The 23247-nt window shown below is 40.9% G+C and overlaps 1 protein-coding gene across 1 annotated transcript in view; it reads right to left on the bottom strand.

Annotated features, from left to right (window-relative positions):
- Positions 1 to 12510: 12510 nt before the first annotated feature.
- CXCL14 (C-X-C motif chemokine ligand 14) overlaps positions 12511 to 23247 on the bottom strand; it is a 52953-nt gene continuing 42216 nt past the window's right edge. The window contains exon 4 of the mRNA XM_044280954.1: positions 12511 to 12564. Coding sequence (XP_044136889.1) covers positions 12549 to 12564 — 16 coding nt within the window. The 3' untranslated portion in view covers positions 12511 to 12548. The remainder of the gene's footprint in view (positions 12565 to 23247) is intronic.

Here is a 23247-nt window from a genome sequence, read left to right on the forward strand (position 1 = left end):
CTACAAGCAGAAGACAGACAGAGCAGACGATAGATACCTGCCAGATTCTCCAGGCACATAGTATAGAAGCAAAATAGATATTAATCCCTGCCATACATTGCCTATACCTACTGGGGCCCAAGACTATTGCTGTAACTCATGTGGATTTCTGCTGCCATTAAGTAAATACAAGTTGGATTATATCACAAGTCTGGATCTCATTTTCTGCTACCAAAGTTCCTCAAATACTCCAATTAACAACACAAATTTTATTGCAACTGAGCCAGGATCCAGGAGTCCAGCTGTACCAAGGTAGGAGACACTGTTGACACTACCATAGCTCCTACACAGAGACATTGTCCCCATCTGGCATTCCTCACTTGGTACGTGAGTTATAACATCTTAAAGGGCCCTTCTACAGTACCTGCGCAAGCTGCAATTGGCGTCACAAATAACTCATGAATATGCACTCACCTAAAGAATTATTAGGAACACCATACTAATACAGTGTTGGACCCCCTTTTGCCTTCAGAACTGCCTTAATTCTACGTGGCATTGATTCAACAAGGTACTGATAGCATTCTTTAGAAATGTTGGCCCATATTGATAGGATAGCATCTTGCAGTTGATGGAGATTTGAGGGATGCACATCCAGGGCACAAAGCTTTTGTTCCACCACATCCCAAAGATGCTCTATTGGGTTGAGATCTGGTGACTGTGGGGGCCATTTTAGTACAGTGAACTCATTGTCATGTTCAAGAAACCAATTTGAAATGATTCGAGCTTTGTGATGTGGTGCATTATCCTTCTAGAAGTAGCCATCAGAGGATGGGTACATGGTGGTCATGAAGGGATGGACATGGTCAAAACAATGCTCAGGTAGCCCGTGACATTTAATAGATGGCCAATTGGCACTAAGGGGCCTAAAGTGTGCCCAGAAAACATCCCCCACACCATTACACCACCACCACCACCAGTCTGCACAGTGGTAACAAAGCATGATGGATACATGTTCTCATTCTGTTTACGCCAAATTCGGACTCTACCATTTGAATGTCTCAACAGAAATCGAGACTCATCACACCAGGCAACATTTTTCCAGTCTTCAACAGGCAATTTTGGTGAGCTCGTGCAAATCGTAGCCTCTTTTCCTATTTGTAGTGGAGATGAGTGGTACCCGGTGGGGTCTTCTGCTGTTGTAGCCCACCTTTCTTTCCCATTTTGACATTCAGTTTGGAGTTCAGGAGATTGTCTTGACCAGGACCACAACCCTACATGCATTGAAGCAACTGCCATGTGATTGGTTGACTAGATAATCGCATTAATGAGAAATGCTTTGCTGCATACCTCGGTTGTAACGATTGATTATTTCAGTCAACGTTGCTCTTCTATCAGCTTGAATCAGTCGGCCCATTCTCCTCTGACCTCTAGCATCAACAAGGCATTTTCGCCCACAGGACTGCCGCATATTGGATGTTTTTCCCTTTTCACACCATTCTTTGTAAATCCTAGAAATGGTTGTGCGTGAAAAACCCAGTAACTGAGCAGATTGTGAAATACTCAGACCGGCCCGTCTGGCACCAACAACCAAGCTCAAAATTGCATAAATCACCTTTCTTTCCCATTCTGACATTCAGTTTGGAGTTCAGGAGATTGTCTTGACCAGGACCACAACCCTACATGCATTGACGCAACTGCCATGTGATTGGTTGACTAGATATTCGCATTAATGAGAAATAGAACAGGTGTTCCTAATAATTCTTTAGGTGAGTGTATATACATATCCTGACCCACTGCATCATTGGCCATCATACCAGTGTCCTGCCCATTGCATATATACCTGCAGTATCATAGCAGAATCGCACACAACTGCTGCACAATACAAATGTACTATATACTTTCTATGTTAGAAAGTACAGCATATTTTAGGTATATCACACACCTCAATCAGTTTTTTGGGGGGGAAACAGTTATATTACACCAGTTGCAATTAGTTATTTCAATAGCATTTGTCTCTCTATATAGCTGCGGTATCGCAGTAGAACCATACACCTCTATCTATAGCACACCTATAACAGTCCTTAAAGGGGTTGTCCCACTTTGCTGTTTCAATCTTACCAGCAGTAAATGTCCTGATAACTTCCTGGTTCTCAGGCAGTTGAGTGAAGGCCACGCCTCCTCATGACTCACCCTCAGAGCTCAGTCCTTGCTTGTTCATGTGGATGAGTCATCCACATGGAGCCTGCAGAGTATGTAAAGCCCATCCCCCTGCTGGGGAATCACTCAGTGACCACTGACCAATGCTAGTGAACTAATGGAGTAACTTGTGGCTGTCCTGCATTCTAATGCACTGTTACACATAAAACCTGTGTTACAAACCCATTCTGTGCAGCAAAAACAATAAATCACTACAGCCCAAATGCATGTTAGCTAGTAGCCATATGATCTGTGCTAGATATAGATAGATATATTCACTGACTTATTACCCAGCTTTCCCGGAGTACAATATTATCACTGACTTATTACCCAGCTTTCCCGGTGTACAATATTATCACTGACTTATTACCCAGCTTTCCCGGTATCAGATATTATCACTGACTTATTACCCAGCTTTCCCGGTGTACAATAATATTACAGACTTATTACCCAGCTTTCCCGGTGTACAATAATATTACAGACTTATTACCCAGCTTTCCCGGTGTACAATATTATCACTGACTTATTACCCAGCTTTCCCGGTGTACAATATTATCACTGACTTATTACCCAGCTTTCCCGGTGAACAATATTATCACTGACTTATTACCCAGCTTTCCCGGTATCAGATATTATCACTGACTTATTACCCAGCTTTCCCGGTGTACAATATTATAAGTCAGTGATAATATTGTTCACCGGGAAAGCTGGGTAATAAGTCAGTGATAATATTGTACACCGGGAAAGCTGGGTAATAAGTCAGTGATAATATCTGATACCGGGAAAGCTGGGTAATAAGTCAGTGATAATATTGTTCACTGGGAAAGCTGGGTAATAAGTCAGTGATAATATTGTACACCGGGAAAGCTGGGTAATAAGTCAGTGATAATATTGTTCACCGGGAAAGCTGGGTAATAAGTCAGTGATAATATCTGATACGGGGAAAGCTGGGTAATAAGTCAGTGATAATATCTGATACCGGGAAAGCTGGGTAATAAGTCTTATAGACTTATTACCCAGCTTTCCCGGTGTCTGATATTATCACTGACCTATTACCCAGCTTATATGGGGGGGGGGCATCTGTGGAGGGCACTTATGGGGTGGGGGGGCATCTGTGGAGGGCACTTATGGGGTGGGGGGGCATCTGTGGAGGGCACTTATGGGGTGGGGGGGCATCTGTGGAGAGCACTTATGGGGTGGGGGCATCTGTGGAGTGCACTTATGGGGTGGGGGGGGCATCTGTGGAGGGCACTTATGGGGTGGGGGCATCTGTGGAGTGCATTTATGGGGTGGGGGCATCTGTGGATGGCACTTATGGGGTGGGGGGGCATCTGTGGAGGGCACTTATGGGGTGGGGGCATCTGTGTAGTGCACTTATGGGGTGGGGGGGCATCTGTGGAGGGCACTTATGGGGTGGGGGGGGGCATCTGTGGAGGGCACTTATGGGGTGGGGGCATCTGTGGAGTGCATTTATGGGGTGGGGGCATCTGTGGATGGCACTTATGGGGTGGGGGGGCATCTGTGGAGGGCACTTATGGGGTGGGGGGGGGCATCTGTGGATTGCTGCCTGGACTCCTTCTGGGCGCCGGAGCACACGGCGTCCTCGGTTGCTATGACGCCGTGCGCTCCCTCATGCTGCCGGAAAACAGTAATACACTGCTATGATCTATAAGATGTATCACTGTATTCCGGTGGCAGGAGGGAGCGCACGGCGTCATAGCAACCGAGGACGCCGTGTGCTCCGGCGCCCAGAAGAAGTCGGCCCGTGACTAATAGGGCCCAGGGGAGCATATCAATCACTAACCTCTGCCACCGTGATCTTCCAGGGCCCTCCTCCCTCCTCTAGAATCTGCAGGACAGCAGCGTAGCAGGCAGACAGTCTCTCTCCCCGGCACTATCTCCAGCATGCAGGACACGCCTCCCCAGCTTGTAAAACAGCCATGCGTGCGCGTTCTCGAGCGGCCGGCTGGGGAGAAGGTAGGACATTGTGCGCAGGCGCGGCACATACAAGCCCCGCAAGTAGCTGGCCGTATCCATGGGATACAGGTAGACAACAGAGGCGCAGATGAAGGCATTTTTCAGGAGAACCGTGCAAGTTAGGAAATGGAAGTTATTTAGAAGATTATTCAAGGACACTTGGGGAAACTGATTAACAGCAATTAATGAAATGGGACAACCCCTTTAAAAGGACTTTTGTGGCCCTATTAGCTAGTTTGGTTTGGTGTCCCTAACAGTCTGTCCCTGCTCCACAAAGAAACCTCTCCCTACACTGGCAAAAAACAGAATGTAAAATGGCTGCCAGATTGGGTTCACGTCACTGGGGTGAAATTTACTAGTGAGCTCATCAAGTTACCACAGAAATTCTCACCAACTTATTCTAGATGACTGAATTATGCTAACTTACTCCCCTAGATTCTAACACCCCAATATTTTCTATCACAATAGCTGCCACCACCTATACTATAATGTAATAGCGGCCTATACTCAACCCAAATTTAACACAGTAACACAGGTTATCTATATGGGACCTAAAATCCTCTGAAACACTCCTGGTAACATTATTCCCTCCGAAAGAGCAAGTTCTATAAGACCACAAGGAAGGGACTTATTAATGTTTAAATTTAATCCACAATAGTGCAGTGCAATACAAAAAGAAAGTGTCAGATAAAAGATAAAAACTAAATATACAGTACAGACCAAAAGTTTGGACACACCTTCTCATTCAAAGAGTTTTCTTTATTTTCATGACTATAAAAATTATAGATTCACACTGAAGGCATCAAAACTATCAATTAACACATTTGGAATTATATACATAACAAAAAAGTGTAAAAAAAAAAAAAAATATGTCATATTCTAGGTTCTTCAAAGTAGCCACCTTTTGCTTTGATTACTGCTTTGCACACTCTTGGCATTATCTTAATGAGCTTCAAGAGGTAGTCACCTGAAATGGTTTTCACTTCACAGGTGTGCCCTGTCAGGTTTAATAAGTGGGATATCGTGCCTTATAAATGGGGTTGGGACCATCAGTTGCGTTGTAGAGAAGTCAGGTGGATACACAGCTGATAGTCCCACTGAATAGACTGTTAGAATTTGTATTATGGCAAGAAAAAAGCAGCTAAGTAAAGAAAAACGAGTGGCCATCATTACTTTAAGAAAGGAATGTCAGCCAGTCCGAAAAAATTGGGAAAACTTTGAAAGTGTCCCCAAGTGCAGTCACAAAAACCATCAAGCGCTACAAAGAACTGGCTCACATGCGGACCGCCCCAGGAAAGGAAGACCAAGAGTCACCTCTGCTGCGGAGGATAAGTTCATCCGAGTCACCAGCCTCAGAAATCGCAGGTTAACTGCAGCTCAGATTAGAGACCAGGTCAATGCCACACAGAGTTCGAGAAGCAGACACATCTCTAGAACAACTGTTAAGAGGAGACTGTGTGAACCAGGCCTTCATGGTAGAATATCTGCTAGGAAACCACTGCTAAGGACAAGCAACAAGCAAAAGAGACTTGTTTGGGCTAAAGAACACAAGGAATGGACATTAGACCAGTGGAAATCTGTGCTTTGGTCTGATGAGTCCAAATTTGAGATCTTTGGTTCCAACCACCGTGTCTTTGTGCGACGCAGAAAAGGTGAACGGATGGACTCTACATGCCTGGTTCCCACCGTGAAGCATGGAGGAGGAGGTGTGATGGTGTAGGGGTGCTTTGCTGGTGACACTGTTGGGGATTTATTCAAAATTTAAGGCATACTGAACCAGCATGGCTACCACAGCATCTTGCAGCGGCATGCTATTCCATCCAGTTTGCGTTTAGTTGGACCATCATTTATTTTTCAACAGGACAATGACCCCAAACACACCTCCAGGCTGTGTAAGGGCTATTTGACCATGAAGGAGAGTAATGGGGTGCTGCGCCAGATGACCTGGCCTCCACAGTCACCGGACCTGAACCCAATTGAGATGGTTTGGGGTGAGCTGGACCGCAGAGTGAAGGCAAAAGGGCCAACAAGCGCTAAGCATCTCTGGGAACTTCTTCAAGACTGTTGGAAGACCATTTCAAGCTCATCAAGAGAATGCCAAGAGTGTGCAAAGCAGTAATCAAAGCAAAAGGTGGCTACTTTGAAGAACCTAGAATATGACATATTTTCAGTTGTTTCACACTTTTTGGTTATGTGTATAATTCCACATATGTTAATTCATAGTTTTGATGCCTTCAGTGTGAATCTGCAATTTTCATAGTCATGAAAATAAAGAAACTCTGAATGAGAAGGTGTGTCCAAACTTTTGGTCTGTACTGCACCTACAATAACAATGCAGTGAACAGATAAAATAAACTGGAAAAAATACTGAATATTGGCTTACTGAGATGCAGCAGTTATATTCCGGCTGTGAGGACAGCTGAAGATATGGGCAGTCACTCCAAACCATGTGGATCCCCAAAATGGCTGACAATTACCTGGTCCCAAACACCCATTTTTATCCCTCCCTCCTTCCTTCTGGGACGTCTGATATTATTCAGGTTTCTGCCCCACCGTCCCAGAAGACTGACTGAGGTGGCAATATGAATCACGGCGATTCCTCGCTGTATGACAGGGACTGCGGGTACAGGTATGATCCCATAATCTGAGTCACTTCGTCCCGGTCAAACAGACACCAAATATGATTGAGTTATGATTTCCAGAAGGCCAGATCCTGAATACCGAGAAATGCCTCCTGTCCAGTATGGCGTGCATAGGCTCTGCCCGAAGCCCATGTCAGGCTGAACACAATTATTAGGGTTCTGAGACTGTGGGTGCCATGAGGTCGAAGTTATGGCTTTTGATATTATTTCATTTATCTACTGAATGGGTTAGATTACCCACTGGTCTAGCAGCCAACATGTCTAGGATGGCTGTGCATTTTAAGTATCTCCCTCCCAGGTCTTCATTAGGATGCCCAAATGGTTTGCAATTAATAAATGGGGGATTCCTCTGAGAATGTGGAGTGTCTCACCTAGCCTTTAGATGGATGTGTCATGGGTCAAAGTTCAGCGCAATGCAAAAGAATATGGCGCCGATGGACATCGTCATATATTTGCATGTTAGGCGAATTGCAAAAATGCGCAAAGTTCGCTGCAAAAGCCAGGCAAACCGCAAGGCCATCTCTGTTTACAGTTGCATACAATGTAGTAGGAAGCAGGAAAAATATTTAAAATGGGGTGGAGTTAGGAAAAAACTGAGTTCCACTACAATTTTATGGGTTTTCTTTTTACAGTGTTTCCTATGCGGTAAAACTGACCTGTTACTTTCATTCTCCGGGTCAGTACAAATAGAGCAAACCACATTTTTATAGTTTTTCTTGCATTTTAATACTGAAAAATAAAAACTTTGGAATAAAAAACAAATTTCGCCATATTAAGACCCCCCATAACATTTTTTATTTAATGTCAATGGAGCTGTGTTAGGGCTAATTTTTTTATGGGACAATATGGAAGTTTTTATTGATTCCATTTTGAAGTGTGTTTGATTTTTTGATCACTTTTTATATAGTTTTTTGGGGGAGATAATCTCACAAATACATGACAATGTTTTTTTTTCCCCATTAAGCAATTTTCCATATTGAATAAATATTTTTACATTTTAATAGTAATCGTGTTTTCACATGTGGCTTTGCCCATGATGTTTATTTTTAAATTGTTTGTTGTTTTCCTTTTTTTTGCACCTTTTAATAGATCTCCTAGGGAAACTTGAACAAGCAATCACTACTGTAGACTGCTTCTCTCATAGATCGGATGCATTAGCATTTGAGTATATGAGAATTTCAGTACTTTCCTATGGTGCCCTGCCACAGGCAGAGTCTTTGTAGAAACATAGCTGTAGCAGCCTTAAATCATTCAGGAGGGCCAAGGTTTTTGCTGCTAAGTTTTTGAGCTCCCAGATGACCATGGCATCAGAGGAGTTAAATGTGTGTGGCCGATGTCATCATCCTTTGTATAAAGTAGCCCCTGTTGTCTGCTGTTTAAAACAACAGGCCCCCGACGGCTATGTCATCTGCTGTGCTCATGATTGGATGCCATATTTACATACCCGACTCCCGACATATATATACTTATTTGGGTCATCGGCAAGTATTGAAATGAATAGATTACAATTTTTACAGAATCTTTTTCAATAAAAGTATATATCAATCTGCTCAAATCCTGCCGTATAACATGCTGCCTGTAGCTTATATTGCATTTTTATGGTGACAGGTTATCCATGTCAAATGTCAGTGCATAGTTCAGGGGGAGAAATACCAGAGAACAAATATTAGCAAATCGGCAGGTTTCATTCTAGTATTTAATATTCCAGCATTGTTGGTTCACTACCTGCACGGAGTGTTTGGTGATCTAAATACTGGGAAGTTTCCTCTATATATCAGATATTTTACCATAGAGTTAAAATAAATGTACCTGCCCTGTTATGTGTTGTGATCGAATGGGGTGAAATGGTAAAATATATAACAGGAAACACATTCAATAGTAAAAAAAAAAAAAAAAATCCATTATGAAATAACTTATGTATGCATAAAATATTGGAAAATATTAAAATTCCTACCAGGCGCAGATCGAAAGAGATCTGGGCCCCTGGATGTCATGGGTCGCGCACCAACCATTGTCATAATACAGTTGGTTTGATAATGCATTTCAGAGGTGCAGTGGAAGAGTGTGCTAACTGACCACTGGGCTGAGACCATTGGCCCTTAGCTACTGCCCAAACGTCAGATCACCCTTGAATTCCCACCTACAATACCTAGGCCAAAGATATTTTATTTAGATTTTTTTTTTTCCTAGGGTGTGATTTATACAATATCATTTGATGTTTGCCAGCATGTCTAAGAATTATAATTATCTGTTACTACTGTATGTACAGTATAGGAAAGTTTTATAAACAGCACAGAACTGAAATGCCAATAGCAAAAAGAACAAGGAAAGCACACAAGACATTTTCCCCAGTTTATTTAAAAAATGAATAAGAAACCAACATGCAACTCATCTACAAATTGAATATACTTAAATAAAATGATAATTTAGCAGTACAATACATATAGGCAATATACACATTTATAGTATGAACTTTTATCATCATAGTCTATTTACACATTATAAGTTCTGTAAGAAAGGATCTTATGGATTAATATAGGACAACATACTATCAGGCTTTTGCACATAGCATCAATATACAGTAAAACAATTTGTATGAACATTTATAAAACTTTCCTAATGTGCTTTATTTTGGAAAAATAAGTGGGAATAAGTTTCACATGCCTGGTCCAATTATTGTGGCCATAATACCAATGGTAAATTGCTACTGTATAATAGCTATGTGAAAGTGGACTACGATTGGATTCACACCACATTTAAGGGCTATATCACAGTTATACATTTTATACCACACAAAAAAAGCTGTTTCTAGAGGCTAGAGATCTGTCTAAAAGTATACTAGTGTATGCTTGAAAAAACAGAATACTGTTTTTAAATGTATTCAGTGGTGTAGCCTGCCAACATATTCAGGATTCATTTTTTTCCAATGGAAGTCAATAATAAAAGGATTTAAGACACAGACAAAAACTTCCTGTTACAAGTGGATATGTTAATAGATATGTACTGTGCACTTTTTTAATGGATCTGATTGACAGTGTAAATAACAGTTCTTTTTTCTGAAAACATGATTTGAATGGAGCCTGATTTTTTTTTATGCTTTTTTTTTATTACAAATACGTTACATAATTTTCATCACCTCAAAACTCTTATGGGCACACTGGATATCCTGGAGCAGTGTTCTCCAATCAGTAACTTTAGAATATGGAGCCATTTATTAAGTAAGAAAAAAATTGTAATTACTATAAATAGAAAAAATACTTTGGTGGTTACTATATTAGGCATATTTCAGGCGCAATTTGGTTAGTTGCACCACAATCTGCAACTTTTATCTGCTTATGCCAGGCCAAAAAAGTGGGAGTGGTGTGGGCGGGGAAGGGGAAGGGGACTTTGGCGGATCCATCGCCAGATATAGGGTTTTTATTTATTTTTTATAATTGACACAAAAATGTGATTTATTTTTTATGTTCAATAATCAAGGTTGTTTTTTTAAATAAAAAAAGCAATGTATTAATTTAAAATACTACTCAAACCTAAAAAAAACTAAAATGTTTTTTAAAAAAATCACGGTAAAAGCAATTATATAAATATATATATATATATATATATATATACATATATACACACACTCACCTAAAGAATTATTAGGAACACCTGTTCTATTTCTCATTAATGCGATTATCTAGTCAACCAATCACATGGCAGTTGCTTCAATGCATGTAGGGTTGTGGTCCTGGTCAAGACAATCTCCTGAACTCCAAACTGAATGTCAGAATGGGAAAGAAAGGTGGACTACAACAGCAGAAGACCCCACCGGGTACCACTAATCTCCACTACAAATAGGAAAAAGAGGCTACAATTTGCACAAGCTCACCAAAATTGGACTGTTGAAGACTGGAAAAATGTTGCCTGGTCTGATGAGTCTCGATTTCTGTTGAGACATTCAAAAGGTAGAGTCCGAATTTGGCGTAAACAGAATGAGAACATGTATACATCATGCCTTGTTACCACTGTACAGGCTGGTGGTGGTGGTGTAATGGTGTGGGGGGTGTTTTCTGGGCACACTTTAGGCCCCTTACTGCCAATTGGCCATCATTTAAATGCCACAGGCTACCTGAGCATTGTTTCTGACCATGTCCATCCCTTCATGACCACCATGTACCCATCCTCTGATGGCTACTTCCAGCAGGATAATGCACCATATCACAAAGCTCAAATCATTTCAAATTGGTTTCTTGAACATGACAATGAGTTCACTGTACTAAAATGGCCCCCACAGTCACCAGATCTCAACCCAATAGAGCATCTTTGGGATGTGGTGGAACGGGAGCTTCGTGCCCTGGATGTGCATCCCTCAAATCTCCATCAACTGCAAGATGTTATCCTATCAATATGGGCCAACATTTCTAAAGAATGCTATCAGCACCTTGTTGAATCAATGCCACGTAGAATTAAGGCAGTTCTGAAGGCAAAAGGGGGTCCAACACCGTATTAGTATGGTGTTCCTAATAATTCTTTAGGTGAGTGTATGTATATATATATATATATATATATATATATATATATATACTGTTGTGATGGAAGGAATCACAAGGAATTTGAAGGAATGTTTGTCAATATCAGTAATTATAAGAATATTTTATTTCAATAACTATAAGAACACTACAGATTTCTTTTTTTTTAAGAAACATATTACTATTCACATGTAAAACATTACTTAAAAGGGTTGTTTGGCTTATTAAAAAAAATTATGAATGGCAGCAATATATAGCCACCCATTTCATCCCCTGCCGCTTCTAGCGCTGCTGCTCTGACCTTCCTACCACTGCAAACATGACATAATCTTCTTAGTTTAAACCCTGGCCTCATCACTGAATAATATGAGAATACTAAAGCCTATCAGAGAGTTTCAGAGCGACAGCAATGGAACATTAAAAGTGGTTCTGCACTTTGTTTAAACTGATGATCTATCCTCTGGATAGATCATCAGCATCTGATTGGCGGGAGTCCAACACCCGGGACCCCCACCGATCAGCTTTTTGAGAAGGCAGTGGCACTCCAGCAGCGCCACGGCCTTCTCACTGTTTACCGCAGGCCCAGTGACGTCACGACTTGTATCAACTGGCCTGGGCGGGGCTAAGCTCCATTCAAGCTGCTGGAGCACCGCTGCCTTCTCAAACAGCTGATCGGCGGGGGTCCCGTGTGTCGGACTCCCGCCGATCAGATGCTGATGATCTATCCAGAATATAGATTATCAGTTTAAACAAAGTGCAGAACCCCTTTAAGGGATGATATGGATGACCACATATTTTTATTTTATGTTGTCAAACAACCCCTTTAAATGTAATAATAGGTAAAATTGAAATAAATATGTAAAGAGGAAATTGGGTAATCAAAAGGAATTTCCTCTTTTAACTACATACTTGTGAACTAATGAACTTATAAAGCTCATACATACTATCAACCTTTATCTCAAACACACACAAGGTATCATAAAATTATAACACAAAATCTTTCCATTTTCAGAATCATGACGACAGCTACAACAAAATTCAGAAGAGTATGAAACATCTATGTATTTCAAAGGTCTTATTTTTATATGACTGTAAATGTAAAAATGAACCCATTTTAAAGAGTGTTTAAAATAATATGCGCATAGATTATCTGAAAACTAGAAAAGAAGTTGTTGATTTGCTTGTGCTCCTTTTGTGGCAGATGGTTGTCTCTGACATTGTATCTTGCAAATGGAATTTCCTCTTAGTCTTCATAAACTCTATAAAGAAAACATATGTAATATATGAATTTTTTGTATTTGTACATTGTGTATAGTGCATATAATTAATAAAGACATGTATATGCTTTTATTGACAATTGAAAATGTGTGACTATGGCCATGGAGGAATGAAGGCAAAGTTGAAGTCACTTTTATGGTGATACATTTGCTCAGGCTATATAACCGTTGCATGGACTAGTACATCATATCACAGAATACTTTGGGGTAGATTTACTACTGCATTATTCATGGAAATTCTGCCTCAAATGGAACCAGAATGAATCACTGAGATATATCTGGATCCTTTTTAGAATGTCTAGTCCAGGGATGGCCAACCTGCCGCACTCCAGTTGTTGCAAAACTACAACTCCCACCATGCCCAGACTGCTTACAGCTATCAACCTACAGCAGGACCTGGAGGGAATTGTAGTTTTACAACAGCTGGAGAGCCTAGTCTAGTCTAAGTTTGTATTCAGAATTATTAGTAAATCTACCACTTGGTGTTTAAAAAAATAAAAAAAATAAAAACATGTTGACCATGGATTGGATATTGCTATTATGGTCTTTGAACTTTTGTATGCAAATATGAATGCAAACCACATGTCATGCATTATTGTTAGCTTTATTGCTTACTGATCCTTATGTTTTGTTAGTATGAGGGGCAACCAGATTAAAACATCTGCACGGATCACATTACTTCCCTACAGATATTTATACTACTTTATGATAAAAAAAATTATGATCTGTGGCACATTGTTACCAAAGAAAAATGATCCTTAAATATCCAAACCCTTCAATCAAAAGTCCCTAAAGCAATTGAGTTCAATAAAAATAAGTATTTTTCCAGAGTACAGTTGCCAGAAAAAGTATGTGAACCCTTTGGAATGATATGGATTTCTGTACAAATTGGTCATAAAATGAACAATAGACCATCACAGTCTGCTTAAACTAATAAACACACAAAAAATTAAATGTTATCATGTTTTTATTGAACACACCATGTAAACATTCACAGTGCAGGTGGAAAAAGTATGTGAACCCCTAGACTAATGACATCTCCAAGAGCTAATTGGATTAAGGTGTCAGCCAACTGGAGTCCAATCAATAAGATGAGATTGGAGGTGTTGGTTACAGCTGCCCTGCCCTATAAAAAACACACACCAGTTCTGGGTTTGCTTTTCACAAGAAGCATTGCCTGATGTAAATGATGCCTCGCACAAAAGAGCTCTCAGAAGACCTACGATTAAGAATTGTTGACTTGCATAAAGCTGGAAAGGGTTATAAAAGTATCTCCAAAAGCCTTGCTGTTCATCAGTCCACGGTAAGACAAATTGTCTATAAATGGAGAAAGTTCAGCACTGCTGCTACTCTCCCTAGGAGTGGCCGTCCTGTAAAGATGACTGCAAGAGCACAGCGCAGACTGCTCAATGAGGTGAAGAAGAATCCTAGAGTGTCAGCTAAAGACTTTCAAAAGTCTCTAGCATATGCTAACATCCCTGTTAGCGAATCTACGATATGTAAAACACTAAACAAGAATGGATTTCATGGGAGGATACCACAGAGGAAGCCACTGCTGTCCAACAAAAACATTGCTGCACATTTACAGTTTGCACAAGAGCACCTGGATGTTCTACAGCAGTACTGGCAAAATATTCTGTGCACAGATGAAACCAAAGTTGAGTTGTTTGGAAAAAACACACAACACTATGTGTGAAGAAAAAGAGGCACAGCACACCAACATCAAAACCTTATCCCAACTGTGAAGTATGGTGGTGGGGGCATCATGATTTGGGGCTGCTTTGCTGCATCAGGGTCTGGACGGATTGCTATCATCGAAGGAAAAATGAATTCCCAAGTTTATCAAGACATTTTGCAGGAGAACTTAAGGCCATCTGTCCACCAGCTGAAGCTCAACAGAAGATGGGTTTTGCAAAAGCACAACGACCCAAAGCATAGAAGAAAATCAACAACAGAATGGCTTAAACAGAAGAAAATACACCTTCTGGAGTGGCCCAGTCAGAGTCCTGACCTCAACCCTATTGAGATGCTGTGGCATGACCTCAAGAAAGCAATTCACTCCAGACATCCCAAGAATATTGCTGAACTGAAACAGTTCTGTAAAGAGGAATGGTCAAGAATTACTCCTGACCGTTGTGCATGTCTGATCTGCAACTACAGGAAACGGTTGGTTGAAGTTATTGCTGCCAAAGGAGGTTGAACCAATTGTTAAATCCAAGGGTTCATATACTTTTTCCACCTGCACTGTGAATGTTTACATGGTGTGTTCAATAAAAACATGGTAACATTTAATTCTTTGTGTGTTATTAGTTTAAGGAGACTGTGATTGTCTATTGTTGTGACTTAGATGAAGATCAGATCACATTCTATGACCAATTTGTGCAGAAATCCATATCATTCCAAAGGGTTCACATACTTTTTTTTGCAACTGTATATGAATTCTTCTCCACAGATTAGAGATAAAGTGGAAATATCTTTATTTATTCTGTGGACCTCATAGAATGAGGGGGAGGGGGTCACAAGAAAACCCCTTCTAGAGTCAAAGTGGAGTCAGTCACAAATACTGAGTCTGTCTGATTGGGAGACATGGGCCAAAGGATAAGTATAATGAAAAAACATGATTAGATGAGTACAATATTGACAATAACATGATTGGAAAACATGGCCGTCTATACTGGATAACATGAACACAGACAATAGTTTCGGACACAATCTCAAGTGTGGTAGATCAAACAAATTGATTGGAACAGGTGGCCGAAGCGGGTCATATCAGTTGGCCTGAGTGTTTACAGGGGTAATGACTCTGATTAAGCACTAGGTCAGCTGGGTAGTGTCATAGTACAAATAAGTAAATGAGAGGCTAAAAAGGCCTTTTGGGGTTGATATATTGTATACACGTCAGAGATGAAAAGCAGGTAGTGTCCATAAGTATAGTAATATGTAGAATCCAATTACACACAAACCAGATGTAACGAGTGCAGTAATGCAATTTATGTGCAGTAATTTGCAATGGGGTTCACCAAATATCCGACCCAACAAAGCGTGATGTTGAGAATCGGGTTAGGTGATCAGAACATGATAGGAGCATTAGTGATGCCTTACCTGGAAAGGATGGGTGTCAGAATTCCACTGCGTGCAGTGTATCAGACGCACACCATGGGTTTAAATTGGGAAGTGAATCCAGTCACATGTAGGGGTGGTGCGCCATCAGGCGCATGTGCCCTATTGTGTCTTAGGCATGTAGCACCATGTTGGATAGTGGTACTAACTGGAGACGGTTCGGCACATGCTCAGTGTCGCCAAGGCATGTAGCGGCCATCTTGGGAGCCAGAAATACCTTCTAGTTACAGATTATTTCATAGGAATTAATAGGAAGGTTATTGCTAGTTAAATACACTGCCGTGTTTCACACGTCATACGTCAGTGTTTTGGTCAGTGATTTTCATCAGTGATTATGAACCAAAACTAGGATTGGAGCCTCCACAGACATAAGGTATAATGGAAAGATCTGCACCTGGTTTTGGCTCACAATCACTGAAAGAAATCACTGACCGAACACTGGCTCTATGAATGAGGCATAAGGTGGGTCCCTAGTCCCCTCACCCCATGCACAAGTGGCATATGGCACCAGCCTGCTGCTGTGTGAGCAAATATTTGCATGTACACATGTGGACAAAATTGTTGGTACCCTTCCATTAAAAAAATAAAACCCCACAATGGTCACTAAAATAACTTGAACCTGACAAAGGTAGTAATAAATAAAAATGTACTGAAAGTCAGCTTATAAAAATCAGACATTGATTTAGAATTGTTCTTTCACAGAATAATAAAAAACAAAAAACAAGCTAATGAAACTGGGCAGGACAAAAACAATGGTACCCCTAGCTAAGGTGTGCTGTAACATCACAGGTGTCTTCAAACTTCTAATCAGTCAGCCTGCCTGTTGGCATAAAGTAGTCACTGTACTGTTTGGTATCAGAGGAAACCATTGTTGAAAGCAAATCATAAAAAAGTGAGACTGGGATTTTCTAAAAGGCACATTGACAAGCCACAAAGCTTCTGGGAGAATGTCCTCTGGATAGATGAGACAAAATTAGAGCTTTTTGGCCATTCACATCAGCTCCATGTTTTCAGATGCACAAATGGAACATACAAAGCAAATAACTTTCTACTATGAAACATAGAGGAGGCTCAGTTATGTTTTGGCGCTGCTTTACTGGAACAGGGTGTATTGAATCTGTTCATGGTACAATGAAATCAAGACTATCAAGGCATTCTAGAGCAAAGCAAAATATGCTGCCCAGTGTCAGAAAGCTTAGTCTCAACAGGATAATGACCCAAAACATAGTTAAAAACATCCAAGAATGGCTAAGAGCCAAAAGCATCTAACTATTCTGAAGTGGCCTTCTATGAGCTGCGATCTAAAGCCTACTGAATATCAGTGAAAGTAGCGGAAACATGCAGTCTGGAGAAGGCACCCTTCAAACCTGGGAAAGCTGTAGCAGTGTCATGGACGTACCGAGACATACGGACGTCCCGCCGACAGTGAGTGGCAGGAGATCTGCAAGAATGGCAACACGTGGTTTGATCTGACAGGTTTTCCTTGTGGCTCAATATGTGTCTGTGTTGTTTTTGGTAATCGCCACACCCATTGCCTCCAGGTGTTGCTAATGTGGTCATTTAACCTTCCTTATTTATAGTTGCTTCTCCCACAATGCTGTGCGGTTTATAGCTTCTGTGGATAGTTTGTGGTTGGATATCGGCTGAGTTCCTAGTGCTTCCATAGCCCCTTTGAAGTAAAGTCTTTTCTTTCCCTTTGGTATTTTGTTTAGGTTCTGTGTGTTGCATTTCCCTATTGTTTGTATTAGGCCTGTAGGAGACTCTTGTTCGCCCTTCCTTTTGGAGGAACAGGTAGTCTCATCCCTGCCATTAGTACCAGGTTCCTGCAGGGCTAGATAGACTCTAGGTATTCCTGCATATGAACTAACCTACCTTTGGGTCTGTTCATACTGGTTGTCAGTCAGAATTTTGGTTAGGGTTTTTACTAGGAGTAGGGATGAGCGAACTCGAACTGTATAGTTCGGGTTCGTACCGAATTTTGGGGTGTCCGTGACACGGACCCGAACCCGGACATTTTCGTAAAAGTCCGGGTTCGGGTTCGGTGTTCGTCGCTTTCTTCGCGCTTTTGTGACGCTTTCTTGGCGCTTTTTGAAAGGCTGCAAAGCAGCCAATCAACAAGCGTCATACTACTTGCCCCAAGAGGCCATCACAGCCATGCCTACTATTGGCATGGCTGTGATTGGCCAGAGCACCATGTGACCCAGCCTCTATTTAAGCTGGAGTCACATAGCGCCGCCCGTCACTCTGCTCTGATTAGCGTAGGGAGAGGTTGCGGCTGCGACAGTAGGGCGAGATTAGGCAGATTAACTCCTCCAAAGGACTTGATTAACTGATCGATCTGCAGCTGTGGATCATTGAGCTGCTGATCCTCAATTGCTCACTGTTTTTAGGCTGCCCAGACCGTTTGTCAGTCACATTTTTCTGGGGTGATCGGCGGCCATTTTGTGTCTTGTGGTGCGCCAGCACAAGCTGCGACCAAGTGCATTTAACCCTCAATGGTGTGGTTGTTTTTTGGCTAAAGCCTACATCAGGGTGAAGCTGTCACACCAAGTGCATTTAACCAGCAATAGTCTGTTCATTTTTTGGCCATATACAAAATCAGGGGCAAGCTGCGCCTGTCACCAAGTGCATTTAACCCTCAATGGTGTGGTTGTTTTTTGGCTAAAGCCTACATCAGGGTGAAGCTGTCACACCAAGTGCATTTAACCAGCAATAGTCTGTTCATTTTTTGGCCATATACTAAATCAGGGGCAAGCTGCGCCTGTCACCAAGTGCATTTAACCCTCAATGGTGTGGTTGTTTTTTGGCTAAAGCCTACATCAGGGTGAAGCTGTCACACCAAGTGCATTTAACCAGCAATAGTCTGTTTATTTTTTGGCCATATCCCAGTCTAATTCTGTCACTAAATCCATACCGGTCACCCAGCGCCTAAATACTAGGCCTCAAATTTATATCCCGCTAAATCTGTCCTTAGTGCTGTAGCTGGGCGAGTTATTTAGTGTCCGTTCAAGCACATTTCTTGTTCTGGGTTGAAATACAATTCCCAATTTAGCAATTTCATAATTTAGTGGTTTCTGCTATATCAGAGCTATTTGAAATCTATCCCTAAAAGGGTATATAATATTCAAGGTGCACATTGGGTCATTCAGAATAACTTCACACACACCCGCTACTGTGTATTTCCAAGTCTAATTCTGGCACTAAACCCATACCTGTCACCCAGCGCCTAAATACTAGGCCTCAAATTTATATCCAGCTAAATCTGTCCCTAGTGCTGTAGCTGGGCGAGTTATTTAGTGTCCGTTCAAGCACATTTCTTGTTCTGGGTTGAAATACAATTCCCAATTTAGCAATTTCATAATTTAGTGGTTTTTGCTATATCAGAGCTATTTGAAATCTATCCCTAAAAGGGTATATAATATTCAAGGTGCACATTGGGTCATTCAGAATAACTTCACACACACCCGCTACTGTGTATTTCCAAGTCTAATTCTGGCACTAAACCCATACCTGTCACCCAGCGCCTAAATACTAGGCCTCAAATTTATATCCCGCTAAATCTGTCCTTAGTGCTGTAGCTGGGCGAGTTATTTAGTGTCCGTTCAAGCACATTTCTTGTTCTGGGTTGAAATACAATTCCCAATTTAGCAATTTCATAATTTAGTGGTTTCTGCTATATCAGAGCTATTTGAAATCTATCCCTAAAAGGGTATATAATATTCAAGGTGCACATTGGGTCATTCAGAATAACTTCACACACACCCGCTACTGTGTATTTCCAAGTCTAATTCTGGCACTAAACCCATACCTGTCACCCAGCGCCTAAATACTAGGCCTCAAATTTATATCCCGCTAAATCTGTCCTTAGTGCTGTAGCTGGGCGAGTTATTTAGTGTCCGTTCAAGCACATTTCTTGTTCTGGGTTGAAATACAATTCCCAATTTAGCAATTTCATAATTTAGTGGTTTCTGCTATATCAGAGCTATTTGAAATCTATCCCTAAAAGGGTATATAATATTCAAGGTGCACATTGGGTCATTCAGAATAACTTCACACACACCCGCTACTGTGTATTTCCAAGTCTAATTCTGGCACTAAACCCATACCTGTCACCCAGCGCCTAAATACTAGGCCTCAAATTTATATCCCGCTAAATCTGTCCTTAGTGCTGTAGCTGGGCGAGTTATTTAGTGTCCGTTCAAGCACATTTCTTGTTCTGGGTTGAAATACAATTCCCAATTTAGCAATTTCATAATTTAGTGGTTTCTGCTATATCAGAGCTATTTGAAATCTATCCCTAAAAGGGTATATAATATTCAAGGTGCACATTGGGTCATTCAGAATAACTTCACACACACCCGCTACTGTGTATTTCCAAGTCTAATTCTGGCACTAAACCCATACCTGTCACCCAGCGCCTAAATACTAGGCCTCAAATTTATATCCCGCTAAATCTGTCCCTAGTGCTGTAGCTGGGCGAGTTATTTAGTGTCCGTTCAAGCACATTTCTTGTTCTGGGTTGAAATACAATTCCCAATTTAGCAATTTCATAATTTAGTGGTTTCTGCTATATCAGAGCTATTTGAAATCTATCCCTAAAAGGGTATATAATATTCAAGGTGCACATTGGGTCATTCAGAATAACTTCACACACACCCGCTACTGTGTATTTCCAAGTCTAATTCTGGCACTAAACCCATACCTGTCACCCAGCGCCTAAATACTAGGCCTCAAATTTATATCCCGCTAAATCTGTCCTTAGTGCTGTAGCTGGGCGAGTTATTTAGTGTCCGTTCAAGCACATTTCTTGTTCTGGGTTGAAATACAATTCCCAATTTAGCAATTTCATAATTTAGTGGTTTCTGCTATATCAGAGCTATTTGAAATCTATCCCTAAAAGGGTATATAATATTCAAGGTGCACATTGGGTCATTCAGAATAACTTCACACACACCCGCTACTGTGTATTTCCAAGTCTAATTCTGGCACTAAACCCATACCTGTCACCCAGCGCCTAAATACTAGGCCTCAAATTTATATCCCGCTAAATCTGTCCTTAGTGCTGTAGCTGGGCGAGTTATTTAGTGTCCGTTCAAGCACATTTCTTGTTCTGGGTTGAAATACAATTCCCAATTTAGCAATTTCATAATTTAGTGGTTTCTGCTATATCAGAGCTATTTGAAATCTATCCCTAAAAGGGTATATAATATTCAAGGTGCACATTGGGTCATTCAGAATAACTTCACACACACCCGCTACTGTGTATTTCCAAGTCTAATTCTGGCACTAAACCCATACCTGTCACCCAGCGCCTAAATACTAGGCCTCAAATTTATATCCCGCTAAATCTGTCCCTAGTGCTGTAGCTGGGCGAGTTATTTAGTGTCCGTTCAAGCACATTTCTTGTTCTGGGTTGAAATACAATTCCCAATTTAGCAATTTCATAATTTAGTGGTTTCTGCTATATCAGAGCTATTTGAAATCTATCCCTAAAAGGGTATATAATATTCAAGGTGCACATTGGGTCATTCAGAATAACTTCACACACACCCGCTACTGTGTATTTCCAAGTCTAATTCTGGCACTAAACCCATACCTGTCACCCAGCGCCTAAATACTAGGCCTCAAATTTATATCCCGCTAAATCTGTCCTTAGTGCTGTAGCTGGGCGAGTTATTTAGTGTCCGTTCAAGCACATTTCTTGTTCTGGGTTGAAATACAATTCCCAATTTAGCAATTTCATAATTTAGTGGTTTCTGCTATATCAGAGCTATTTGAAATCTATCCCTAAAAGGGTATATAATATTCAAGGTGCACATTGGGTCATTCAGAATAACTTCACACACACCCGCTACTGTGTATTTCCAAGTCTAATTCTGGCACTAAACCCATACCTGTCACCCAGCGCCTAAATACTAGGCCTCAAATTTATATCCCGCTAAATCTGTCCTTAGTGCTGTAGCTGGGCGAGTTATTTAGTGTCCGTTCAAGCACATTTCTTGTTCTGGGTTGAAATACAATTCCCAATTTAGCAATTTCATAATTTAGTGGTTTCTGCTATATCAGAGCTATTTGAAATCTATCCCTAAAAGGGTATATAATATTCAAGGTGCACATTGGGTCATTCAGAATAACTTCACACACACCCGCTACTGTGTATTTCCAAGTCTAATTCTGGCACTAAACCCATACCTGTCACCCAGCGCCTAAATACTAGGCCTCAAATTTATATCCCGCTAAATCTGTCCTTAGTGCTGTAGCTGGGCGAGTTATTTAGTGTCCGTTCAAGCACATTTCTTGTTCTGGGTTGAAATACAATTCCCAATTTAGCAATTTCATAATTTAGTGGTTTCTGCTATATCAGAGCTATTTGAAATCTATCCCTAAAAGGGTATATAATATTCAAGGTGCACATTGGGTCATTCAGAATAACTTCACACACACCCGCTACTGTGTATTTCCAAGTCTAATTCTGGCACTAAACCCATACCTGTCACCCAGCGCCTAAATACTAGGCCTCAAATTTATATCCCGCTAAATCTGTCCTTAGTGCTGTAGCTGGGCGAGTTATTTAGTGTCCGTTCAAGCACATTTCTTGTTCTGGGTTGAAATACAATTCCCAATTTAGCAATTTCATAATTTAGTGGTTTCTGCTATATCAGAGCTATTTGAAATCTATCCCTAAAAGGGTATATAATATTCAAGGTGCACATTGGGTCATTCAGAATAACTTCACACACACCCGCTACTGTGTATTTCCAAGTCTAATTCTGGCACTAAACCCATACCTGTCACCCAGCGCCTAAATACTAGGCCTCAAATTTATATCCCGCTAAATCTGTCCTTAGTGCTGTAGCTGGGCGAGTTATTTAGTGTCCGTTCAAGCACATTTCTTGTTCTGGGTTGAAATACAATTCCCAATTTAGCAATTTCATAATTTAGTGGTTTCTGCTATATCAGAGCTATTTGAAATCTATCCCTAAAAGGGTATATAATATTCAAGGTGCACATTGGGTCATTCAGAATAACTTCACACACACCCGCTACTGTGTATTTCCAAGTCTAATTCTGGCACTAAACCCATACCTGTCACCCAGCGCCTAAATACTAGGCCTCAAATTTATATCCCGCTAAATCTGTCCCTAGTGCTGTAGCTGGGCGAGTTATTTAGTGTCCGTTCAAGCACATTTCTTGTTCTGGGTTGAAATACAATTCCCAATTTAGCAATTTCATAATTTAGTGGTTTCTGCTATATCAGAGCTATTTGAAATCTATCCCTAAAAGGGTATATAATATTCAAGGTGCACATAGGGTCATTCAGAATAACTTCACACACCCGCTACTGTGCATTTCCAAATCTAATTCTGTCACTAAACCCATACCTGTCACCCAGCGCCTAAATACTAGGCCTCAAATTTATATCCCGCTAAATCTCTCGTTACCGCTGTCCTGTTGTGGCTGGGAAAGTTATTTAGTGTCCGTCAAAGCACATTTTTTGTTCTGGGTTGAAATACAATTCCCAATTTAGCAATTTCATAATTTAGT

Source organism: Bufo gargarizans, chromosome 2, assembly GCF_014858855.1.
Source record: "Bufo gargarizans isolate SCDJY-AF-19 chromosome 2, ASM1485885v1, whole genome shotgun sequence".
NCBI lineage: Eukaryota > Metazoa > Chordata > Amphibia > Anura > Bufonidae > Bufo > Bufo gargarizans.